At 42.3% G+C, this 27,567-nt stretch overlaps 1 protein-coding gene across 1 annotated transcript in view; it reads right to left on the bottom strand.

Annotated features, from left to right (window-relative positions):
- Positions 1-26,152, bottom strand: part of WDR20 (WD repeat domain 20) — an 83,382-nt gene extending 57,230 nt beyond the window's left edge. Inside the window, exon 1 of the mRNA XM_029597965.1 lies at positions 25,854-26,152. Coding sequence (XP_029453825.1) covers positions 25,854-26,117 — 264 coding nt within the window. The 5' untranslated portion in view covers positions 26,118-26,152. The remainder of the gene's footprint in view (positions 1-25,853) is intronic.
- Positions 26,153-27,567: the final 1,415 nt, after the last annotated feature.

The following is a 27,567-nucleotide window of genomic DNA, read 5'->3' as shown; positions in this document are numbered from 1 at the left end:
CAGCACGTGATTCAGGTGAGGTTTTCTGCTGGCGTGTAGTTTCTGTGTAGGACTCTATAGCAGCCTGACTTGGTCCGTTTTCCTAATAGGAGATGTATTGGTGTCTTAAGGCCTGGTGTAATATTTTCAGAGACTTATTGTACTTTAAAAGTGTGATCTTACATAAAATGCACACATTTACTTGTATTTAGTTTTAAACATATTGTATGGCTCTCATGGAATTACATTTTAAAATATGTGGCGTTTATGGCTCTCTCAGCCAAAAAGGTTCCTGACCCCTGCTCTAACCCCTAGTCTCCATGCTGACTGCTGCGGTTTACAGATTAGCATCAAGCTTGGGACCAGCCATGAGAGGAGGGTAAGGAGGAACGTGTATGGGACCATGGAGATTACCACTGCTCCTCTCCTACGCCCACCACTGAACCTACCCAAGAGAAAAATGTTACCCCCGTCATCAGCCTGCCTCCTTCCTACCAGTTGTTATCCACCTTTGACCTGGGGCCTAAACTAAAACCTTGCCACTATCCCTAGCCAGAGTGATGACTGGATGGGGGTTCTGTTTGACGGGAGAGATCAAATGCAGGAGGGGTTTGAGAGTTGAATCAAGTGGCAAGGGAATGGCTGTGGGAGAGTGAGGAGGGGGGATGACAGACTACGCTGGAGGATGGAAAGCAGAAACTGGGAAGTGAGAAAGGATGTGAGAGGGGCTGGAAGGAAGACAATGAGGCCGAGTGTTAGAGAGGAGATTGGGATGAGAGTGAGGAGGGAATGGTGGGAGAGGATGATAGTTTCAAGTGGGGTTATAAGAAGGGCTTAGGGAGAGAGGATCAGTTGGATAGATGCAAAATGAGCTGCAGTGGGTAAGAGAATGTAAAATGTAAAAAAAGGGCATCAGCTCTCTGAGGCGATGGAGATTGAGAAAAAGGATTGACTGGAGAAGGTGGTAGTTGAGAGAGATCAGCAGGATTACAGGGAGGGTGAGTGTGGAGTGAAACTACACCCCTGCTAGTTTTGGTTGTCTTCTGGGGTCATATGAATTTGAGTGCTAAAATGGGGGTCACACTGGCCAAAAATGTTTGGGAAGTCTTGCCATAAGCCTTCTTTCACAACTACCTGGATCTTTTCCCCCATACCCCAATCTAAGTCACTCACTGGAGCAGCAGTTTTTGGCCAGGGGCTAAAAGCACTGGTTCCATGGGTTCCCCCAAGTCTAGTCTCTAGGTATCTACCCCATCCCACTTTCAGAGACAGTCAACTCTGAATCTGCAACAATTTCTGCCCATGCCACTTTGAGAAACAGAAAGCTGGATTTGTTAAACCAACATAAGAATGAGAAATTACTACTTACTTGACAATTTCCATTTCTTTAGGAATGAGGAATTCAGAACCACTGGGTTATGCACCTCTACCAGCAGATGGAGACAGAGCAAAGCTGACATCACAGTATATATATTCCTGCAGTGACATCAGCCCGCTAGTATTCTCTAAAGCCAACTGTAGAAAGACTAGCAAAAACGATTAATAACAGATAACCATTTCAGTACTCAAACAGGAAATACTGAGCACAGACAGAGAATGTATCAACACTAGTCTAGGGACTGGACTAACACTTACCAGTAACCCCTGCAACGAGCAGCCACAGCACAATCAATCATTCGGCAGCCATGAATTCAGCATTCGGCATGCTGAATTCATGTGTCTGTCCTAAAGAAAAGGAAATCATCAGGTAGGTAGTAATTTCTCATTTCTTAGCGACCAGATGAATTCAGAATCTGTGGGATGTACCCAAGCTACTCCCAACACAGCACTTGCAAAGGCTGAGTCCTCCCAGGCCTGCACATCCAGACAATAATACCTGGAAAAGGTGCGCAAGGAGGACCACGTCGCAGCTCGGCAGATGTCGACAGGAGACAATCTAACTTCCACTCATGACACTGCCTGAGCCCTAACCTGACTAGGTAATGGCTTTTCAACATCCACATATGCGGCTGTGACTACCTCCTTAATCCAGTGAGCTAATGTAGCCTGTGAAGCTGACTCGCCCTATTTACCTCCACTATGTAGAGCAAACAGACAATACATCTTCCAGAAAGGTTTAGAAACCTTCAGATACCTCATGATGTGTCTCTTGATATCCAAGGGTCGCAACAGGAGATATTCCTCTACAACTCTTTTCCTATCCAGAGACAACAGGGAAATGGACTGATTTAAACTGAAAATCCAAGACCATTTTTGGCAAAAAAGGAAGGAACAGAATGCAGCTGTATCAACTCTGGAGTCATGTAAAGGAACAGCTCCCGGCAAGACAAGGCCTGCAGCTCAAATATTCTACATGCAGAACAAAATTGCCACAAGAAACACCTTTTTTCAAATGTCAGCAACCGCAAGCAAAGGTTACACAATGGTTGAAACGTAGGGCCCACTAAGAAATCCAAAACCAGACTCCACAAGGGCACTGGTAACCGCAAGGCAAGACAAAGATGTTACGCTCCTTTCATAAAATGGGCCTCATCCGGATGAGCTGACAAGGGTCCACCATTCACCTGACCCCTGAAACAGACATGAGCTACTACCTGTACCTTCAAGTAATTAAGGTTCAAACCCCCATCTTGCAAAAATTCCAAAGTTACTTCAAGATCGCTCCTGTGATTGAAGAATCAAGGAACTTCTGCACTGTGAGAAGTCACCAGTAGGTCCAGAAATGGAAGTCCCCAGCAATCCACTGAAATGCCTCGTCTAACAATACCCATTCTCCTGGGTCCAGATTTTACCTGCTGAGAAATTCTGCTCTTACATTGTCTTTTCCAGCAATGTGCAAGGCTGACATCTCCTGAAAATGCACTTCCGCCCATTCCATAAGTTGATCTATTTCCTGCGATACTTGCTGGCTCTTTGTTTCTCTCTGTCGAGTGATGTTAAGCCACAGACATTGCATTGTCCGATATTATCCGGACCACTCAACCCTGCAACCTGTCGCCAAACCGTAAGCATGCCAACCAGACTGTGCAGGCTTCCAGCTGATCCATGTTACAGAGAAACTCTTCTGCACTCCAGCACCCTTGCGCTGTTAGTTCCTGACAGTAAGCTTGAAAACCCTGGAGGCTTACATCTGTCCCGAGTACTAGCCAGTCCAGTGATTTTATGGAAACCCCCTTTCTTGGATGATCAGCTTGTAACCACCACCGTAGTTGAGAGCAAACCTCCATTGGCAGGTGGAGCCGAATCAAATAGTCCTGAGACTGTGGGTTCCAATGAGATAGCAGGGAGCACTGAAGAGGATGCAAATGCATCCTCGCCCACAGCACCACTTCCAGGGTCGCTGCCATGAAACAGAGCACCTGTAGATAGGACCACCCTGTTGGGCATATTGCATTAGTCAGACACACCTGCACCAACAACTTCTGAATACGATCCTCTGGCAGGAAAACCCTGGCCTGATTCATATCAAAACTAACACCAAGATACTCTAGCAACTGGGATGGCTGAAGACTGAACTTTGTCAGGTTCAGCATTCAACCGTACTTCTGCAAAAAGGAGATCACCCTGCATGTCACCAGGAGGCTCTCTTCCAGAGACTTGGCCTAAATCAACCAGTCTTAAGTATGGGTGTAGCAGGATCCCAACCGTTCTCATCTATGCCGCCACCATCATCATAATCTTGGAAAAGTTCTGGGCACAGTGGCCAGTCCAAAAGGCAGTGCTCAAAACTGATGGGAATATGAAGGTAAGCCTCGGACAGATCCAAGGAGGTCAGAAATTCCCCCAACTGCACAGCCATTATCCCGGAGCACAATGTCTCCATGTGAAAATGAGTCACCTACAAATGACAGTTGACCCCTTTGAGATCCAGGATGGGACGAAAAGAGCCCTCCATACTGGGCCCAACGAAATAAATGGAATATCGGCCTGTATTTTCCTGAGATGTGGGCACTTAAACCACAGCCCTTAGACTGAGGAGCCTTGACAATGTACACTCCACCTGCCTCTTCTGTGGGGAGTGACAAGGAGACACCATGAACATGTCGCGAGGAACACTGCGAAACTCCAGCGCATATCCATCTCATATCACCTCCAAGACCCACTGGTCTGACATGATTTCCACTCACCTCTGATAAAAGAGAGAGGCAACCCCCCTATCTCGTTACTGGGGGCGGGTCAGCACACCTTCATTGGGAGGCTCCACTACCCGAGCCTGTGCGGGCTGTCTGGGACGAAAGACTGAGACCTACCGAAAAGTTGAGTCCTTTGAAAGGTTGCTCCTCTGTAGTGTTGAAAATGCTTGGATCCCCTAGCACTACCTCTTATGCCAAAGAGGCGCATCTGCTTCTTATCCTCCGGCAGAGGACTCACCCCACTTATTGACCATTTTCTCCAACTCGTTCCCAAACAAGAGCCAGTCTTTAAAGGGAAGTTTCGTAAGGCTAGCCTTGGAGGTCGCATTGGCTGACCAATTTCTCAGCCATAACTGATGCCTGGTCACCATCAAAGCCTCTGGCTGAGGTGTGGACCAAATCGCAACCCGCATCTGCAAAAAACGGCAGATGCTGGTTCAATAACTGGCTTAGAATTCACTCTAGATTCATCGACCTCCTGAGAAAGAAGTAAACAGGAGCGAGCCACCAGGGAACAAGAAGAAGCTATCTGCAATGTCATTACCACTTCTTCAAATGCTTGCTTAAGGATGGCCTCAATCCTAACGTGCATATACTTCAAGGCCACTCCTCCCTCCATGGGGATAGTCGTCCGATTTTGGAAAACGCAACCATAAGAACATAAGAAATTGCTATGCTGGGTCAAACCAAGGGTCCATCAAGCCCAGCATCCTGTTTCCAACAGAGGCCAAACCAGGTCACAACAACCTGGCAATTACGCAAACACTAAGAAGATCCCATGCTACTGATGCAATTAATAGCAGTGGCTATACCCCAAGTATTAATAGCCGTTAATGGACTTCTCCTCCAAGAACTTATCCAAATCTTTTTTGAACCCAGCTACACTAACTGCACTAACCGCATCCTCTGGCAACAAATTCCAGAGCTTTATTGTGCGTTGAGTGAAAAAGAATTTTCTCCAATTAGTCTTAAATGTGCTACTTGCTAACTTCATGGAATGCCCCCTAGACCTTCTATTATTCGAAAGTGTAAACAACAGATTCACATCAAGACCTCTCATGATCTTAAAGACCTCTATCATATCCCCCCTCAGCCGTCTCTTCTCCAAGCTGAACAGCCCTAACCTCTTCAGCCTTTCCTCATAGGGAAGCTGTTCCATCCCCTTTATCATTTTGGTTGCCCTTCTCTGTACCTTCTCCATCGCAACTATATCTTTTTTGAGATGCGGCGACCAGAATTGTCAAGTTGTGGTCTCACCATGGAGCGATATAGAGGCATTATGACATTTTCAGTTCTATTAACCATTCCCTTCCTAATAATTCCTAACATTCTATTTGCTTTTTTGACTGCTGCAGCACACTGAGCTGACGATTTTAAAGTATTATCCACTATGATACCTAGATCTTTTTCCTGGGTGGTAGCTCCTAATATGGAACCTAACATTGTGTAACTACAGCAACGGTTATTTTTCCCTATATGCAACACCTTGCACTTGTCCACATCAAATTTCATCTTCCAGGTTCACAGTGATTTCGTTCAGTTCATCTGACTCATCACCCCTGAAAACCATCTCCGGAACTGGCATCTCCCCAACATCCTCATTAATAAACATGGAAGCAAAAAATTCATTTAGTTTTTCTGCAATGGCCTTATCTTCCCTAAGAGCCCCTTTAACCCCTCTGTCACCTAATGGTCCAACCGACTCCCTCACAGGTTTCTTGCTTCGGATATATTTATAAACGTTTTTGTTATGAGTTTTTACCTCTATGGCCAACTTCAATTCAAAATTCTCTTTTCGTCTGTCTTATCAATGTTTTACACTTAACTTGACAATGCTTATGTTTTATCCTATTTTCTTCAGATGGATCCTTCTTTCAATTTTTGAAGGATCTTTTTTTGGCTAAAATAGCCTCTTTCACCTCACCTTTTAACCATGACTGGATCCAGGGGGGTACAGGCCTTCCAAGACTCGACCCCCTTTGAAATTAGCCTTCGGTGCATTCTACTCAAGATCAATCAATTCTGGAATGGCCTCCATAACAGGGAAAAAACAAGAGGCTTTATGCAAAGAAACCAAAAATGGGATTCTTCTTTGGCTCAGACAAGGAATCAGTCCCAGGTACTCCTAGCATCTTTAATGTCTGGCAAATGGTAATTCATCTCTACAAAATAACTGCAACATAGTCCTATTCTGTTCCAGTCCCAGAGGAATTTCCCCATCCTCCAAAGAGTAAGAATCGGCCTCATTATCCATACCATCCAGATCCCTATCAGAAAGACCAGCTGCCAATCAGTGTATAACAGCAGTACCAGACGAATGGGAGATCACCACCTGCAACTCTGACCTGGCAAGATTCTTCAGGCACAGTCCTCTTGCCCTGACCAAAGGATTGCAATCCTTGAAAAAAATTTAACCCAAGAAAAAGCAGAAGGATCCATGCCAAAACGAGAAGGCACCTGTCCTGTGTCCATTGAGCTACCTTCCCCCACCGAGACAAACCAGTTAAGCGAGTTCCAAGGTCAGGCACCCCTTCTGACATTTTTACAGAGGCCCACATCAGGCTGGGAAGAACAGGGCTTAGTAAAATCAAAGGTAATTCTCCCTGAGCCTTTAAGCAGCACTGGCACAAGTTAGAAGGAACACCAGACTGAGATGCCCGAATATGACAGGCAGCACAGAGGGAAAGGCGCTTAGGTTTCTTAGCTATAGGCGACATCAGTATGCTTAACAGGTGACAAAGGTGTGCATCCAGCTGAATTCACACTGTAAAATATAGGCGTCCCAAAAGTTAAGTGTTCAACCTTGTGTGCAATGAGCACCCTAGCCCAGATCGTGTGTACAGGAAAGCTCGCACCAAAAACAGATACCACTACCAACTGGACGCCCAAACAGGCATCTAACTAAGCATCCAAAAACTGAACGCACAATTTGGACACAAAGCCAAATGCACTTGCACAAACAAACAGACAGTCTTGAAAAGGGCAGCCTAATGCGCAAAATACAGCCAGCACGACCTATCACACGGTGCACGGAGAAAAGCCAAAGAGTGGGGCCTAGCCCAAGAAGGCTGCTCAACCTGCCAGGCTGCCTGCATCCCTTAACCTTCCTCGGGGGTGGGCACAAAAGTTGGATCAGCGCACCAAGCATGAAGACCAGAAGAGGGAGGAAGCTCTACAATAAATCCTCTGTTCTGTTTTTATATATATATATTTTTTTTTTTTTAACTTTACCTGAGCTCAGCCAATCCTGGCTGAAAACAGAGTCGCTCAGGCTGCGGGGGGGGGGGGGGGGGGGGGCATATACCATCATCGCTACACTCTGCTTCCTGTGCCTGCTGCCTTTCAGCAGCTAAGTCCACGATGGCTGAAAAAAATAAATCCAGCTACTGGACAAAGGCACTCATCTAAGGGACCACGAAAATCACTTCAGGAATCATCAACTAGGGAAGGGACCATTTGGTATCTTGGCAGGAGAGTGGTGCGAATTAAATTTCCTTTTTTCTTCTATAACTTGAAGTAATCCCCAGTAGGGAGATGCACATCCACATCTACCATCTGCTGGAGTATATATATACTGCGGTATCAGCTTTGCTCTGTCTCTAGCTGCTAGTAGAGGTGCATAACCCACTGGTTCTGAACTCATCTCTCTGGACGCCAAGAAATATGATGTGAGTTTTTAGGACTACACAGGCCCCCTTTATAAACGTGATCCAATAAATGCATCGCACCTGGAAAGACACCAATTTTCTCCAGCATAAACACAGTTATCAAACTCCGCACCTGGAGAAATATAAGCCTCTGGTGAGACCTCATTTGGAGTACTGTGTACAATACTGGAAACTGCACCTCCAAAAAGGTCATACAGATGATGAAATCAGTCCAGAAAGCATCTACTAAAAAATAGTCAACAATCTTCATTAATAACCATAAGGGGACAAAGATCCACACATGAATACCCTTGAGAAAAGGGAAGAGAGGGGAGATATAAATATTTCCTTAAAATTACTCCCAATATTAACCCTTTTCACCCTAAATTTAGAGCCTCCATTCTACTGAAATAAGCCCACCTCCTGTGCACTGATACCTTGGAGATATTTTAAATATATCTTTTCCTTACAGAAAGGATGGTGGAAATCATGGAACAGCCTACCAGTAGAGGTAGTGGGGACAGGGTTAAAAAATGAGGTTCTCCAAATGAGAGGAGAGGACTGTAAAGCTAAGCTAGATGTGGCCTGCTACATAAAGACGCTCTCTGGATTTGGCCAGTCATTCCAGGCGAACTGAAGGGACATTATACACACACACAGACGCACTATTTATATTCTGCTTTACAGCACTTCAAAGCTGATTACATTCAAGTAGGTAGTTATTTCTCTGTCCCCAGAGGGCTCACAATTTAAATTTGTACCTGAGGCAATGGAGGGTGCATATATCCATACATACACATCTATACATAAATATCTAGCCCTATGTATCTATATAGATAGGAGTCAGATAGCTTTTATTGGTTTGATTTTTAGTGCTTTATCCATTGGCTTTAATATTTTACTGTATGTCATGTGTTATTTTTAGGATATTTTAATTTACTCATGTATAACATCTTGATTTTTATGTATGTAGGACTGTAACCCACTTAGAATTGTAGTTAAATAGGATATAAATTCTATAAATAAATGAATATGTCTTTATCTGAAATGTACTGTTTCTCTTTGTGAATCACAGTAAATAATTAGCAGTCAATCTCAGCAGACAAAAATGTATAATTACACCAAACGTAAGTGGATTATAAAAATATTTTCATGATATTTCATTCAAACAGAGTCAAATTTAAACAGCTGGCATAAGTGGTTCATTCAGCATACTTTTGCTGTCAAAGTTACCACCATAGTAAAATCATATGCCAATTTGTTTTTATTTTGCTTTAAAAAAAAAAAAGATTTCTATTTTCTCCCAACAATGCAAACAAGTACAAAATCCCAATGCTCACATCTTCTATATACTTTTTTTTTTTTTTAAACACACACACACACACACACACAGCTGACTCTAGAGCGAAAAGCACTCCAGGCGAAAACTGGTGATGGTGCCCCCTTCCTCTGACATTTCTTCTCTCAGTATTATCTGGCTTTTCTGCTTCCATCCATTTTCTTCTCTTCCCCATCCATCCTCTCTCCTTAGATTTCTCTTCCCTTCCCCCCCCCCCCCCCCCCCCCCCCCACCCCTCGCATTCCTTCCTTCTCCAACCCACCTACATAGGCCCTGCTGGACTGCTTCTCCTCACTCGCAGCCAGAGCTCCTCCTGTCCTGGATCCAGGGCTATGAGCAAACTTAGAAGATAAGCCCCCTTTTAAATTTTTCCATCTTGATTCTCCTACTACCCATCTCACAACATTCACTTATACCCCTAGCTGATCTAATATTCCTCACTCAACACAGTCCCCCCTCATTCACTAAGTGCCTGCTCTTCCCCCAATTTCCTAATCTCTACACTCTCCTATTCCCCCACAATTACTATTCTCTCTCCCTTCCCTTATCTCCCCACATCAAAAGCTTCAATAGAGCCTCTTCTGTACTTTTTACAAATTAAAAAACAAAATAACTTGTGAAAATTAATCCCATGACAGATAACCATCTATGTATTTTAACAGGTGGAGACTTTTTTTTAAAGAATGTAGCTCACTTGGAAAATCTGAATGACTCTGCAGTCAGTTTTTAAATGGGCAGATTTTACCTGTAAGTAAAAAAAAAAAAAAAAAGGCAGCACAGAGGGCATTCCTTGAACAACATTTCACTTTGTCTGGGCACTGCTACCTGGATAAAGTTACCTGAGAAACTCCATATGGCTAAATGCAGTCCTAAAGTTACCCACATAACTTTGTCTAGTTAAACTTAGAACAGATACTCAACATTCACAGCTTCAGGCTGAATATCCAGATAAAAGTTACTCAGTCTTAAGTTAACTAGGTAATTTTATTCAGATACGGCCAAGCTGAATATTGACGTCCATTAAACCGTATATATGTACAACCAGCAACCCAAATCACCATTGCAGCTAACTCCACAGCCCCACGGACTGTCCCCACCCAGGGCAACCTCTAAGTATCCGTCTTTATATTTTAATAAAGCTATAGTAGTACCTTTCCTTCTACCCCCTCCCTTAGTCAGCCTTCCCCTCTCCAGTTGGCTCCTCCTACTGTTACACCTTGTTCCACCAAGTTATTTGTATCCAAGTTGTTTTCCACCCTGTTCAATGTAAGACATAACTTATGTCATTGTTGTTTGATGTTGGAATGTAAACCAAAGTGATTAGTAACTCTGTTACCTGAACCTCAGTATATAAAAAGTTATAAATAAATAACTTTGACCCAGCAGCATATTCATGGGTTATTCCCTCTCCAGGTGCTTAGCACAAGCTTATGCAAAACCATAGATGTAAGCAAGATATAAATATGTTCCATTAGTATTTGCAGGCAGTCAGTCTCAATTTGGAAGACAACACCCAACTTTTGGGTCCCAGCCATCACTTAATGCAGTTGCTTCTTCCTCTGTGGTGCCAGCACCTCTTCTCTTTATTCTGCAACTGTATGATTTAAAGAGCTCATCAGTGAATTGCACAACCATGGATAAAGAGGAGAGGTGTTGGTGCCAATAAAGAGGTGCATCCAAATCTGCCTCCTTAAAAGAGGTGCCTGCGAGCATAAGCTGCTGACCTGCAAACACCTATTCCTTTAAGAAGGGGGATGCTCTGCAGAAAGCATTTGCCAGAGTTGCATCCTGCACCAGGTCCACAACCAGCCAGCACAGCTGCTGCCTAGCCCACTAGCAGACCAATCCAAATGGCATCCTGGTTGCCCTTTTTCTCCCGGCACCCCAGGCAAACACTCAGCTCACCCTATGCAAAAGCCAGTCTTTATTTTTTTTTTTTAAGACATGCATTTACATTCCTTAAATTTCATGTGACAACTTCTGCATTCATCCACATTATGACATTGTTTTGGCAACATATTGCTTCTGGGGATTCTCACAACTTGAATGAGCAAAGGCTTAACCTAACTCTTATGCTGACTACGATATTGGGAACAAACACTGTTTTATGAGTTTCAAAATCACACGATCAACTTAATCACTCATTCTAAGACTTTAGGGCATCGCATGATACAAAATGGCCAGTAAATACATTTCACCCCTCACCTTCTTTGAATCTAAATATAATCATTCATAAAATGGTCATATATAAATGATCAAGTCACTAGAACACTGTGTACGCAATGATTCGATGTTACATCTTGAAGCAATAAAGGATATTTGGAAGCCTGACTCACAAAGCTTATTTTAGGACATTATCCCATGCTTTCTGCTGTTAATTATAAGGTTTGTGTTGTAAACGAAATTCTCTGCAAAGAAATATGTCTGCATACATCCATTAAATCAGAAACTGAAAGCAAAAAAAAAAAAAAAAAAAAAAGTCTTTACCTACCAGAAACAGTTTGAGCTGGCCCAGTGACAAATGCAGCACACTTTCATGCAGAGGAGCTGGCTTTGATTCCTGGGCCAGAGCTCTAACCAGACCAGCTGGGGCTGCTGTAGAGATGCTAGGAGGCAAGGGGAAGACACCACATGCTCCATATTAGAGGCCATGTTAGCCAAGTTCCAGGAGGAGCTGAGGCTTGTGACTCCTAGCTGAGTACTATCACTGAGAGAGAGGGTTGAGATGGCCGGGGGGGGGGGAATATAAGAATAGGAAGAAAAAACTACATGACTAGTTGTGAATAAAAGCTCAGTGTTAGGGTGTTTTGTTTACAGTCACATCATGGTGTCAGATGATAGTATGCTGTATGGATTGGGGATTATGTATATATTGATGTATGCTTTGTAATCCATTTTGATAAGGAAAGGTGGAAATCAATGGCAGTAAATAAAATAAATGCCCAGCAGATTCTGTTTGAGCTTGAAGTGAAGTCTAAAACTGGAGAAGGAAACTGCCAAGTAAAAAAAAAAAAAAAAAAGAGAAAATCTTGAGTACTTTTTCTTCTGTAGTTACAGATTATAAAGCTTTAGTCAGATAGTTAGGTTCTGAAGCTCATCTTTATTCAGGAACTACAAATAGAGCACATGAACATTGGTTCTGAAGACATTTTTCTTTTGCCTAGGGTCAATGAATTAAGAGAAGCCTCTCAAAATCAGATTACTTTAAATGACAATACTTTTTCACAGTTAACGATAGGACTGGGAAAATCTGCAGGAGCCAACTCATTTACAATTTGGGGCTTGGTGCCTCATGTCACCCTGATCATAACAGGAGCTGCCACAGCTCTTAAAAGCATGGCAAAAAAAAAAAAAAAAAAAAACCAACTTATCACCAGCCTGGGCTCAGGGTTTTCAATTTTCAGTTTGTTTATACTTGATAACCCAACATGTTTTAGCCTTGTTCTGTTGACATTTATGGTCTCTTATTCCACATTTAAGTTTTATTGGTATTTTTGATATTTTTATTGTAAATCACTGATTTTTTAATAAAGAAATGTGATCAAACACTTTGAGTACAAGTACAAAACCGGGGGGTGGGGGAAGACATCTTGGTGAGGTTGGAAAGTAGGAGGAGAGGGGAATGGGCAGAGAGCAGAAAGGAAGAGAGGGAGGGAGAACAAAGGAAAGTGAATGAAATAAACAAAAATGAGGAGGGAAAAAGGTAAAGAAGCTTGTATTTGTAAAGGTGAGTGTAAATCTAAATCCTTTAAGATGCAGGCAAACAGGGCTCTACTGTTAGCATGTATATTTGCACCTGCTTTGAAGAAGATGCAAATGTATATAAAGGAAGTATGTGCAGGATTAGAAAAATGCAAGCCCTATGCACACTTTTCCTCTCCCAACCTAATCCTGTCCCTATTTTGCTAAGAGAAAAAAATAAAATACTCAAGTTGTTGATAGCATGCGGTTTTTTTCCCCCACAGTAAGGGGTGGGAGCAAATTTTCAGAGCTTTTTATAGAGGCAAATAGTTGTTTGCCTGTGTAAAAAAAAGTTTGGAAAAATTGTCCTCAAACAAGCTGCACCTTATTCTTCATGGTCACAGGAAATCACCATAGCAAATGGCTGGTGAGAGGTTGATTAAGGAAATGAAGACAAAATGCAGACACTCCCTTTTTTTTAAAAATTTCTCTTCTGCAAGACATGTAGGTCTAAAAACCACAGGAACCTCTGTAATTGGCAGACTACTGTAGGAATGTTAATACGTGGAAACCAGTTGGCAGAGAAATAGGTAAACTGTAAGGAAAAAATTTTTAAAAAACCCCACTAACTACAGTCCAGTGGACTGCAGGATCCAAGGTAGCGTGGTTTTACCAGAGGAAGATCATGTCAAATGAATTTCATTGACTGGGTGATTAGAAAATTAGGATCAAGGATGTACGTTATAAGTGGTTTAGTTGGATTTCAGCTTTTGATAATGTTCTGCATAGAAGACTAATAAACCAAGCAACCTAGGGGTCCCAAAATGGTGGACTGGATTAAAAACTGCTTGAGTGACAGACAGATGGTAGTGGTAAATGGATTTTGTGTTGGAAGAGAGAAAGGTGATTAGCAGAGAGCCTCAGGGATCAGTCCTGGAGCCAGTTCTGTTCAACATTTTTATAAGTGACATTATGGATTAGTTAGAAGAGTTTGTTTGCCATTTTGCTGATGACACACAGAACTACAGAGTGGAAATCCCTGAGGGAGTAAACAATGAGAAATGATCTAAGAAAATTTGAGGTGTGGATGAATGCTTGGCAATTGAAATGCAATGCAAAGGCATGCACTTAGTATACAAAAGTCTGCAGACATGATATGCAACAGGTGGTGAACAGCTAGACAGAGACCTTTGGATAATAGTATCAGATCTCAAAAGTAGCAACACAGTATGATACGTTGGTAGCCAGAGGGATGCTGGGTGCATAGGAGAGGCATAAATCTGTAGGGGAAAAGAAAAAAAAAAAAAAAAAAAAAAAAAAAGGTGGTAATACCTCTTATACAGGACACTGGTGAAACCACACCTAGGGTACTTTTGCTCAGTTCTGGAGGCCATACCTCAGGAAAGAGACTGGAGATGGTCCAGAGAAAGGCAGCTAAAATGGTGCAGAGTTTACACAAAAACCCTATGAGATGAGGCTAAAGAACCTCAATATGTAATACCCTAGAAGAGAGGAGAAAGAGGATATGATAAAGACGTTTAAATACCTGAAAGGTATTAATGCACAAGAAGCTAACTTTTTCAGTAACAAGTCAAAAACTGGAAAAAAAAAAACAGAGGATGGTAATGACGTACTGGATAACCTGCATGGAACAGCACTTCAACTCATAACCGTAGGGAAATGATTGCTTTGTGCTTCTATTGATGCATTGTAGCAACCTGCACGGAGAGGCGGTTATGACCCTAACAGCACTGAGCAGACTGGATAGAGCATTTTGGTCTTGTTGCGTCCAGTCTCAGACGGCTTCGACCTCTGTGCCTCGCCTTTCTTCCTTCTCTCCTCAAGCCTTGGGAAGATGGCTGCTGCCGCGTCTTCATGCCGCTCTCTCTGTCGTCCCTGGATCGGCGACCGTGTTCGCCATGGATTTCCTGAGGGCCTCCTAGGGTGCGTGCGCGCACACACCACCCACGTCTTTATCCAGGTCATGGTGGGAACCTCGGGGGCGTCCCCTCTGAGTGATGTCATGACATCTGGGTATTTAGCCTGCCCTTCGTTTGCAAGGATTGGACTGCTTCCGGTCTAAGCTGCTCTGCCGCTTCCTTGCTGCCTCAGGAAGCCTTCTCTCTGCCCTTCGGGGTAATTCATCTCTAACCTGGGAACCCGCTCCTCGGGGGCCCTTATGCTCTCTTACAGGTAACTATCTGGGATATCGGGTACTCGCTCCTCGAGAGCCTGCTCTCTGCCTGTCAGGATCTTCATCAATACAGCTATCTACTTCAGTGAGTAACTAACCTTATCAGCCTGTCTCATCTGCAGCTTCAGCGCTCAGAGTCTGCATCCAGGACTTTCCTCTACTACCCTGCGCTGCCTACCATGTACTCGAGTGTGGGACTGGTCTCCTCTGCTGAGGACCCCTGGACTACTTCTACTAAGTTGCCTCACTGCTGCCCGCTCCCTGGGCAGTACCACCGAGCTGTATAATAAATACAAATTCTCTGTGTTTGGTGTATAAGAGTCTAGCCTAGTACTGCGGCTCCTCACGAGGCTCCACCCTGTGGGCATGACCATCACCGCAGTACCCAAGAATCCACTCCAACACCTCAAAACCATAACAGGTCTTTATCTGCGGTCATTCATTATGTTACTGTATCTGATTCACATGCTCAATCCTGGTCCTTGGGTTTCTGCTAGGGACAGACCTAGCTGCTAGTCTGATTCCATCAAAGCAACTAATTTTCTCTTTCAGTAGCAATACTTAACAGGCTTATGTAGTTTAATTATTCATAGTTTCATATACTAAAAATCCAGATTAATGTTGGCTGCAGATTTATGACTATAATTTTCAGAAAAGATTGTTCATAAAACATTTGCCTGAGAACTGGGGGACCATATTCAGCAAACAAACTTCAGCACCTAGCATGTAATACAGATGTACCAATAAACAAGAGCAATCTTCAGTACTAGCAGAAAAAAGTAACCTTGTGTGCTGGGCTATTCATTGCCAGAAATCTGTACTAGTAACACTCGCAGACTGAAAATATGGAAGCAGCATAAATACCTAAAGAGCAATCATACAGGCCAATACAGTACAGTGCGCTCCGGTGGAGAGCACTGTTAACCGGCATTTGGACGCGCGTTTGACGCGCTAGCTTTACCCCTTATTCAGTAAGGGGTAATAGCGCGTCGAAAATGCACGTCCAACCCCCCCCCCCCCCCCGAGACTAATAGCGCGCCCGCAACATGCAAATGCATGTTGATGGCTCTATTAGTCATTCCTGCGCATTACAGTAAGAAAAATGTGCAGCCAAGTCGCACATTTTACTTTAAGAAATTAGCGTCTACCCAGAGGTAGGCGTTAATTTCTGCCAGCATCGGGGAAGTGCACAGAAAAGCAGTAAAAAACTGCTTTTCTGTGCCCCCTCCGACTTAATATCATGGCAATATTAAGTCGAAGGTCCCAAAAGTTAAAAAAAGTTAAATTAAAAAAATTAAAAAAAACAAATTTAAAAATGGGCCCGCGGGCTAAAAACCAGATGCTCAATTTTGCCGGCGTCCAGTTTCCGAACCTGTGGCTGTCAGCGGGTTTGAGAACCAACCCGGCAAAATTGAGTGTCGGCTGTCAAAGCCGCTGACAGCCGCCACCCCTGTCAAAAAGACACTAGGGACGCGCTAGTGTCCCTAGCGCCTCTTTTTACCGCGGGCCCTAATTTAAATAAGTTACTGAATTGCGTGCACAGGAGAGTGGGCGCTCACCTGCTCTTTTTACTGTATCGGCCCATAAGTAGGGGAGATTTTGTCAGCCAAGTTCTGCATAGCATCCATTATAAAAGATGAATAGCTAGGAATCCATTCCTACAGACACATGCATATTTGTTTTACTGGTTTAGCCTGTTATACATATCAATGCATGTCTTGTGGTTTGAACTTTTTCTTAAGTTATGTTTAATGCAACTTCTGGAAACTGAACCAGTTTCCTAACCAGAAAATGCTTCATGTGTAATTCGGAAGAATTCACTTGCTCCAATTCCTGCAGCTAACATATCACCAAAGTTAGAGACAAAAAAGCAGGAGCCACCTTTTCCTGAAATCCATATGCAAGTAATTTACATAAGCAAAACCTATGTTGTGTATGAATTTTCTGGGAATAGCTATGTAATTAATGCATGAAGGTAAAGTGAATACTGAAGAGGTGGGGGGGGGGAAAAAAAAAAAAAAAAAAGACTGCTTGCTCTTTAAGCAGTGTGCCTTTGGCATTCAAGCTTGGGAGGCTTCCCATTGGATGAATAACTCGCCCTGGATGTCTGGGGAAAAAAAGGCATTTTCCAAAGGTTTGAATTAGACACAGGGATGGTAACTTGCAAACGGGTGTGCAAGCAGAGACGTGGCCATCACATAACATGCGTGTATGTTATTAAATAGCCTAGGCACACGTATGTGTGCACACCCACTTTTGCCATGTAAAGTCAGATTTGATTCATGCAAGTGGGGATTTTTTTTTTTTTTTTAAACAGGTGCACATCCATGCCTTGACCAGTTTCACCAGTTCGTCTACTAGTTTGCAGAGTCTAGAGCTAGGTCCTCCCCTGGTTCTTTAGCCTGCACCCCCCCCCCCCCCCCCAATTACCCCAGAACCCTTAAACCCCCTCAGGGATGACTTTTTTTTTTTTAATTTATACCTACTCCATTGCAGAAGTAAACTTATGCAGTACTGGACTTGGGCGTGCCCAAGCAACATAGGTACTTGGGCACACATCTCTTGGACGGCATCCCAGAGCATCCGCACCATGCCCCTTTTTCATTCAAAGTGAGATATTCACAGAATCGGGAGATGTGCACACATGCAAGCAATTTAAAATAAATAAATCGGGTGGACACATGCATGTCCTAATCGTGCGCACATCTCCCAATTTTGGCATGCACCTAGCTTTTAAAATTCACCTTAAAATTTTTGTTAGTTGACTTGGTCTATTTTTCCTGTTTGTTAGACGTTAATTTTTCAGATTAAAACACACTGAAATTCTCAATGATAAGAACACGAGTACGAGAGAGAGCCACTGGCAGGAATGGGCTTACATGCCACAGTCTAAACACTGAATGACAGCTTCAGAAAGGCGGAGACTAATTATGGTTTATAGCAGTGTTTCCCTGAACTGTGTGCCTCAACACACTGGTGTACAACACAAAAGTAGTCACTGCCCAATGCGCAGATCCAGACCAACAACTGAGCTTTGCTCTCAGCAACAAGACACCCGTAAGAGCTCCATGCTAAGAATGTGTAATCATGTATGCCTCCTTCCTAGCTACAGCTTAAGCCCTGGAGTGTGGTAATCAATGGGCTTCATGCCAAGCATGGGTAGCTTGACCTCACCCTTGTCTTCCCCCTCCTGAGCTATCTCCTTTGAGTTTCCCCAGCCTCTGTCTTACTCCCAAGCTGAGACCGAGAGGGGAGTATATTCACAGAGTGTGGGATGAGAATCATTCCGAGTGTTGGGGACAGCATAGTGAAGGAGTTCTGGCAGCCACATGCGGCAGCCAAGGTAATTATCTGAGCCAGATGCCCGCACCACACTGACTTCTCCCTTCTCCTGCACTTGTATATATACAAGGAATTGGCTCACCGTGACAAGTTCATGTGTATCTCCACCCCCTTTCTCCTTTTGTTTTAAAGTTTGGAAGAGAGAGTGGTGGGGCTTTCTTCTTTGGTCCATATGAGTCCTCTTCATGTCTGCCCTGCCTGCTCCATGGAGGCTGGTGTGACAGATGTTTTAACAACATAGGTGCATCTGGAGCTTGAAAAGGTAGTCTAAAAACCAGTGTTTCCCCAACAAATTGGTATATGCAGTAATATTTTTGTACTGCAATTTAAAAACAAAATTTTAAAAAAATATCAAGAAAAATGGTACTCAAACTGGACGATGATTACAAATGAGCAGTGTATGGTATCATGAGTTCTAGTATACAGAGACAGTGCATTCAGACCTTCACTTTTCCCACATTTTGCTACATTACAGCTTTATTCCAAAATGAATGCCTTTTTTCCCTCCTCAATCTACACACAATACCCCATAACAACAAAGCAAAATCAGGTTTGTAGAGATTTGTGCAAATTAAAAAACCTGAAATATCACATTTATACAAGTATTCAGATCCTTTACTCAGTACTTTGAGGCATCTTTTGCAGTGATTACAGCCTCAAGTCTTCTTGGGTATGAGCTACCATCTTGACACACCTGGATTTAGGGATTTTCTCCCATTCCTCTGTGCAGATCCTGTCAAGCTCTATCAGGGTGGATGGGGAGCGTTGATGCACTGCTATTTTCAGGTCTCTCCAGAGATGTTCAATCAGATTCAAGTCCAGGCTGTGGCTGTGCCACTCAAGGACGTTTTACAGACTTGACCCAAATCCACTCCTGCGTTATCTTGGCTCTGTACTTAGGGTCTTTGTCCTATTGGAAGGTGAATCGTCACCCCAGTCTGAGGTCCAGAATGCTCTGGAGCAGGTTTTCTTCAAGGATCTCTTTACTTTGCTCCATTCATCTTTTCCTCAATCCTGACTGGTCTCAGTTCCTGCAGCTGAAAAACATCCCCACAGCATGATGCCGCCATCTCCATGCATCATCATATGAATGGTATTCGCTGCCTGGTTTCCTCCAGACATAATGCTTGGCATTCAGGTCAAAAGGTTCAACATTGGTTTCTTATGTTAAGAGTCCTTTGAGTGCTTTTTGGCAAACTCCAAGCTGGCTGTCATGTGCCTTTTACTAAGAAGTGGCTTCCGTCTGGCCATTCTATCAGCAAGGCCTGAGTGGAGGAATGCTACAGAGATGGTTTTCCTTCTGGAAGGTTTTCCCATCTCGACAATGAAACTCTGGAGAGCTGTTAGAGTGACCATTAGGGTTCTTAGTCTCCTCCATGACCAAGGCCCTTCTTCCCTGATTGCTCAGTTTGGGCTGGCGGCCAGCTCTTGGGAGAGTCCTTGTAGTTCTGAACTTCTTCCATTTAAGAATGATGGAGACTACCGTGTTCTTCGGGACATTCAGTGCTGCAACAGTTTGTTTGTACTCTTCTCCAGAACTGTGCCTCAACACAATCCTGTCCCGGAGGTCTACAGGCAATTCTTGACACTTCATGGCTTTGATTTTGCTCTGACATGCACTGTCAACCGTAGGACCTTACAGAGACAGGTGTGCGCCTTTCCAAATCCTGTCCAATCAATTGAATTTAGCACAGGTGGACTCCAATCAAGTTGGAGAAACATCTCAAGGATGATCAATGGAAACAGGATGCACCTGAGCTCAAAGGATCTGAATACTTATGCAAATATGATTTCAGGTTTTTTTATTTTATTAATTTGCATAAATTACTACAAACAATTTCACTTTCTCATCATGGTGTATTGTGTATACATTAAAAAAAAGGGAAAAATGCATATTATCCATTTTAGAAAAAAAGGCTCTAACATAACATGTGGAAAAAGTGAAGGGGTCTGAATACACTATATATGAAGACCACTAGAGAGATAGCCTGTCAGTCTCTTTATGCTATTCAATCCACAGTTAAATTTTAAAAATATATTATGATATTACAAAAGTATTAGTTCATTAAAGGAATGGGGGAAGGAACTGGATGGTTTTATGGATAGACCTGCGCATGCAAAGCCTCTCTCTTAGGTTATTAATTCCTGTGTGTCCTCAGGTCAGCAGTAGATAAAGTCACTGCCAACTGAAAACTTTCAGGTATTATATAAAATTAGTTTATGGTCTCAGCTTAGTCTCAAAACAGATGTGTGCATGTTTCATGATGCCTAGTTTCCTTCTTTGGCGTAGAAATGTGCATACTATAACCAAAGCCAGAAACTTCCCAGATACCAAAATATTTCAGTACTTTCATTCAGATTCCAAAGGGGGGCAGTCTGGAATTCTATTAGCAAGAGGAGAAATGTCTGGGGCTAGTAGAGTTCCCTTGCTGGTCTTAGGATCCTCTTTACCCTAGCAAGAATGAAGTCAGCAGCACGGAGGACACAGCGAGTTCTCCCGGCAACTTCTCTATCCCCTCCTATGTCCACCATGTCTAGACAGGAAGCATGGAGGAGAGGGGTGGTGCTACAAAGCCCAGAAGCATTCTGTTTTACACTGTCTCTAAGCTGCCGGCCTTGTGGTGGTGGTCAGATGGACAAAGGATGGGAGGCAGAAAGTTTGGGAAAGACAGAAGAGGGAAACATGGGGAAGGGAAAAGGAAGGAAGAGGAAAAGCAGCACTATGGGAAGTGGGGGGGGGGGTCAGGAAAAAGGAACATCATGGGGAGAAATGGAGAATAAATATGGGAGAAGAGAAATAGAGGGGGGATGAGGGACATCAGTTTGTGTCTGTCTAGTTGAGAAAAACTCTGGTACTCAGACCCTAAAATTTTCTAATATATTTTCCCAGTCCTGCTTATGACAACTAACCAATGGCAGAGCAAATTTCAAAGTCCTCAATGATAAAACAATATGTTTATTTACAAGTGACTTGTTGATTATGTTTCAACCTAAGTGATCAGACACCTATATGCACTACTCAAGAGCAGGGAAGCTTGATGACAAACCTCAGAGGTTTCAACTGAACTGATAGGGCCTGTTTCCTTACAGGAAAGAAAAAGAAACAGGGATTCGAAGAGTCTTGAACATTGAGGGAACACAAAAAGTGTGAAATGGGGGGTCATGGGGTAGTCCATCTGTGGCAGAAGTTTTAATGAAATCGGATGAAAAGATTCAAAAGTTATTAAGAGGGAAATTCTTTCAAGGGAGAACAGACTGGTATGATAATCTTATAAGGCTGGTTTCTCTGTAGGAAACTAGGCTAAAATGATCACTTGACAGTCCCAATGAAGGTGGCCAATGTCTGAAGCAGCATGGAAACTGAATTATCCTCTCATTCCTACAAGTGACACCATTAAGGCAGGGATGAACAGTATGAAGAAAGCTACAATATCATTGCCCATGTTGTAAGGTCTGTGAAAAAAAATAGACATGGATTTCCAGGTCTTTCCTTTCAACAACTTTCCACTCCCAAAGAAGCATTTCCAAAATAGGATTATGGAAAAATAAGGAACACACTGAAATCTTCACCTTCCTCATTACATTCTGGAAAGCATATTTCATATTAAATGACTATGAAGAACACATACATTACTGAGATGTTACTTACATTAAAAAAACTTGTTAATGTACTAAACTAACAGTGCTTCTAATGTCAGTACAAATAGACATCTTAATTTAATAACAGCATGCATCAGTTTCACTTGACTATGCAGAGGCAATTTTTTTTTTTAAATAAAGGATGCACCTTTGCTACAATCAAATAAAAATTCAGATTGAAACAGCTAAACATAAAATCAGTTGTTTAGTGGGTTAGCAACTCAGTGGCAATGCTGCACATTCAGGAGGTAGGGGTTCTGTTTCCAAGCCCAACTGCTGATCCTTGAACAGGCTGAATGTGCTGCAAAGCCCCAGGAGAGGGAGTCTCAACCTAGTGGCCAGATTCAGGTGTGCGAAAATTGGGTTCAGAGAGTATAAACTATTGGTCCAGCCAATAACTATTGCTATAATAGGTGGGTTACACAGAATAAATATTAAACACAGGAAATCAAAACCCCAAGCAACACAGTATCCTCAGTAGAGGCTAGTTCTGATGGAGCTGGAAGCCCCAAAAAGCAATAAAGAATTATCAGGTCTAAAAAAAATTTAGTGTCATTCACTACTTTGAAACTCATTTACAAAATTTTTCAACAAGGTTATTGTAAGAATACTATACAAAGATATGACAGGAGTATTTTAAGATTTCGATTGTATTGCAGTTTGTGCCATCCCTTTTTTTTTTTTTATTTGCTCCAACACTGAAGGTTAGAGCAATCGCTATTTTCTGCTGGGTTGCCAACATAGAGCTTTTTACATCTGTGGCACTAGAAGCATTTTCAAAACTTGTGGGCCAGCACTACCTGGTTGCTGATTTTTTGAGATCAGCAGCCAGGAAGTGCTAGCACCTGCCATGAGTTTCAAAAATGTTCATGGTGCATGGATAAGACAGCTGGTAGAGCTAACCCTACCAGTCAAAGGTGTCCTACCCTCACCCGCTGAACATATAAGGTTGCCATCTGTCCAATACTTTCTATATCAACTGGCCTGGCCAAAAGAGAGGAGGAAGAGGAGAAAATGTTTGGGTCAGGTGGTGAGAAGGGTGGTTACAAAAAAAAAAAAAAAAAAAAGGAGTTGGCACAGGCATAATCTCTTCCACCACTCAGATACCTTTTTTTTTCTTTTTAATAAAAATCACCCTTGGGTCAGAAGTTGAAGTTCCATAATTGTACCTGCATTATAGCTAAGTTGCTTTAAAACACTGAATAGATGAGATGATAATTGGATTTCTTATAGGATGTGAAGCTCTTTACTAGGCCAATGTAAAAACTATATAAAGATCAGAGTTTGAAAAGTTTATTTACTTGCCAGGATCAAAATGCACCAAGCATGCATTTCTCCCCTCCTCCATCTAAATTTGTTTTGGGGGGTGGAGGGGGGGGGGGAGCCAGCAGACAAGTACTTCTTCCCTGAATTATGCACAGCCCCCTCCCTTTCTCCACAACTCAGGTCCCAAGAGACACTTCCCATTGCTTCTCTTTTCTGAGGAAGGTAAGAGGCAAGGTTCCTGGGGACTAAATCTCCTCCTCTGTAGCAGTTGGAGGGCAGGGGGGGGGGGGGGTGGCAGGTGCTGTGGCCTGGCACTTCTGCTCCTCTTCTGAGGTGGGCGTCTTCCTTGCAGCCCTGCTACACCATGCTGCCACTTCTTGATAGTGAGGGTGTTCCATGTTCCCCCACTTCCTATTAGCAGGAAGCATTCCCCATTGCCGCCCTCTTGCATTTCAGCAGCACTGTTTGCCAGTTTTCAATACCAATGAGAACCAAGGTGAGTAGGTGAGAACATTTTTCAATCCCTGGCAAAGTTTTCAAGATCACTACTACATAGGTTTGGTCTTGATAGCTCATATGCATCATTTTCTTTGGATAATTATTTACACTGGTTCAATAAAAAGCATCACAATGTGCAGCAATCTGTTTTTTTCAGGATTAATATGGTTACTGGAACTTACATACTCTGAAACCTACAAACAAAATTTAGCTTTAAAAAATCCTACATATTACATTTCATATTTTTTACTATTCTCTTTGTATTTTAGTCATTACATCTTAAAAAAAAAACAAGTCTATCCATAAGAAGTGAGTTTCTGTCTGGAGAAATTCTATAACTCCTCAAGCTGTGAAATACTGACAGAACTACAAAATGGTTCTAAAGACTTAGGTATAAAAATTTGGGGACTGAACGCATAAACGTATCTTGGAATGTCATACCAAAAAAATATTACAATATAAAGAAGGATAATATGTAATCTCTTAATTACCATAGGAAAAGGCAGCTAAGTCAATCCTACCTTTAGGCACCCTTTTTTCTTAAGTTACTTGTAACCTTGAACCATTCATTAGACATTAACATTTATTATAAGAAAAAACAAAGAACTGGGTACAGAGTCAATAACCTAAGGAAAAGATTTTCAATATATTAAGAATGTATAAAAGCAGCACTACGATAGCCTGCCAGAAACAAAATTTCTTACTAGAAAATTAAAGTGACTCATGCAGAGAGAACTACGTGCCATTCCTCGGTTGGCAAAGGCAAGGTTCACAACCCTTGGCAAAAGTGTCATAGCTATCATTCAATAGTGACAGCTAATGGCCAGATTCAAGGGCCCATGATAGGATTCTGGAAGGCACCCTGATGCAAGGACCCTTGGAGAAGGACTCTTGTTGCAATGGTTGGACTGGCTGAATCGCAATGGGATATAAAACAGTAGAAAAAAAGCCAGGTAGTTGCAAATAAAGTCTTATGGTGTTATATCCCAGCCTGAGCTGAAAGCCCAAAGGGGCAGGAAAAAAACTGCCAGGTCAAAAAAATTAAGAAAATTAAAGCAGTTTGATATGGTATACATTTTTATTACCTTAACAGATATTAAAGTGAAAGTTTTTAGGAATATTCAGCTCCATCCTAACACAACGTCCTAAGCAATGATATTCCTTAAGAAAGGGAACACAATAGTCACAACAGCATGCACATTAATACAATGTGCTAGTACAAAGTATACCATTGTTGGACTATTTTGTTAATTTCCTTTAAATAAACCTCTGGCAGACTAAGAGTACCTCTTTTACATTATCATCAATATGATGAAAAATGTTTAAGTTATTATACCAACACTATCAAAAGAATATTTAAAGTTTGTGTACAGTTATACTAATTAAGCAACAAGATATAATTTTATTATACTAACAATATATTGCTGGACTAGCTTCGGGAACTAATATTCCTTTCTTCAAGTCAGAATAGAATAAAAACAATGGCATTATCACTGTTAGGAATAATATATGCGGCATAGCCACAATGAACTTTATTCAACTAAGTGATAAACCTGCCTATCCCCGCCTTCTTGTGAGGTTTAATAAGCGCTATTAGATGCACCAATCGAAAGCAAGTCTCGTACTAAACGGAGAAAACAGCCATTCTTTCACCGCCTAAGGAAATATATTTGTCGGGCAACTATAAAAGCCTTTCACAGGCTCGATATGCAGAGTGTATATCTAATCCGGTAAGAAACACTAATTAGGATTAAAATTAGTAAAATCCTAAACATGTGTATCAAGATAATGCAGTAATAACCACCCAGTTCAATACATGATGATACAAGAGACACTGCAAATATATTACAAAGTCCATGCCCTTAACCGAACATCAAAGCCTAAATTTGCAATAAACAAAAATTCGACCTTTTCTCAGTCCTCATCTTTTTCAAGTTTAACATCGTTTTCAGACCCCGCAAAATGAAGGGCGTTGATGCCAAAAAGCAGTGTTAGCAGCAGGTGAACCAGGCCCACCTTTACCATGCATGCACATAAGGAGCCAAGGAGGCGTGAAGGAAGTTATAAACATTCAGCCAATGCCACCAAAACAGATCTGAGCCGTAAACCATAGCTAAAGGAAGCCTCCTGTATACCTTTCTGACGCCTTTGTAAATGTAGAAATAGAGCTCCCGGCCCACATTGAAGCAAATCCTTTCCCCGTTACCAGACTGGTCGTTCACGTTCACAAACGAAACTTTCACCGGGTTGGAGCCCTGCGAATTAAAAGGCACCCTGTTAGGGCGGCTGTATTCAGAGTGCGTGAGAAGTTTATAAAGGCCTTCCCGGGTGGTGAATTGTGTTTTAATTTCGTTCATCTCCTTCCCTCCTCCCTCCGCCGCCATCTTGGAAAGTAGCATTCATCCTGCCCTGTACCCGGATCTAGCACACTGCGCATGCGACCTCCTTACGCTCACTCTACTCGGTTTTTGGTTACGATCGATTTTTTTTTTTTTCTTTTTCCGTGGGCGGCTACAACTGCCGACGTCAAGACGCTTGTTTACTGTTAGAATGCGCACGCGTAGGGGAGCTCCTTGCTGAGGCTTCTAAGTAGACGTTTCGTTTCGCTCTTCTTTCGGGAGACGGCAGGCCGTTTAGGTGGGGGTTTGATTTTTAACATATTATCGTACTAGGTATCCTTGCTCTTCGGTATTGCGCCTAAATTTAACGTTTCTGCAGTTATATCTGCGAGCGGCTATGTGCTTTCCCTAGATTTAATACCTGGTGGGTTAGCGTGTTATAAAAGTCTGCTAGGAAAGTTGATGTTGGGTCATAATTATTTTATATACATTCGTGGCAATATTAGTGATTATTGCTTGTTAGAAATCCAGGTATGATACCGAGATGCTGCTAGATTGATACATAAGTAATAAGAAAAATGTTTCTGGTGAGATCTAATCACGCAGCTTTATGGTAGGATCTAAGTATTTGGAGGTATTTGTGACTTAATTTGTCGTCATGATTTATGCTTGAATCTTTTAGCAGGCAACTGGTCTCGTATGAATTATGTCTGGATCTGGCAAGTTTACAGGCTATATTACTATAACAACTCAAATAGGTCTTTGCAAATAAATGAAACTGAGACATTTGTTTCCTGATTACTTGAAACCTAAACAAAAAGAATCCATTATCAATCATATTATCAGGGAATAAGGCAATAATGCCTATTCTGACTTCATAATGGATTACCATTGGTCCATCTCTTCCTAGAGCTGCCTGGATCAATTATGTATGATTTTATTATGATTGTTTACGAAACACCATCAGTGTACAACTCAAGGGAGACAAAGTAAAAAGTACTAAATAGAAAATGGAGAGGTCCCTAACCATCAGGGACCTGTCACATGGATAAAAAATAATCAGGCTGTTTGCAAACATGGAACGTTTATATACAATTCTTGCCACATAGCGTTCGTAGTGACAGTCTGAACAACCTATGAGGAAACTATATGAGCCTGTCCTATTTTTCTTGATTACTGTATGGAGGAGGGTGGTGGACTGGGAAGCTGTTTTGTAGGGGTTGGGGGCACTGCAAGGAACCACCAGTGCTCCTAGATACAGTGTTTGGTGTTTGTATTGTTGAAAATCAATAAAAGAATATTTAAACATAAAAAAAATCCATCTGAAAAAGATATGGAAGGATGGAAATAGGTATCCATTTGCATGTTTGCTATTTGAAGCCTGTCCATTCCAGAGTTCATATAGTTTTTTTCTTGAGTCTTGATTTTTCTCAAATACTACTAAAGCTCCATGTTTTAACATGGAGGAATTAAGTGTTGGCAAAATCAGATATAAAAGTGGGGTCCTAAA

The sequence above is a fragment of the Rhinatrema bivittatum genome, chromosome 4 (assembly GCF_901001135.1).
Source record: "Rhinatrema bivittatum chromosome 4, aRhiBiv1.1, whole genome shotgun sequence".
NCBI classification, from domain to species: domain Eukaryota; kingdom Metazoa; phylum Chordata; class Amphibia; order Gymnophiona; family Rhinatrematidae; genus Rhinatrema; species Rhinatrema bivittatum.
This window is presented reverse-complemented; position numbering and strand designations above follow the sequence as displayed.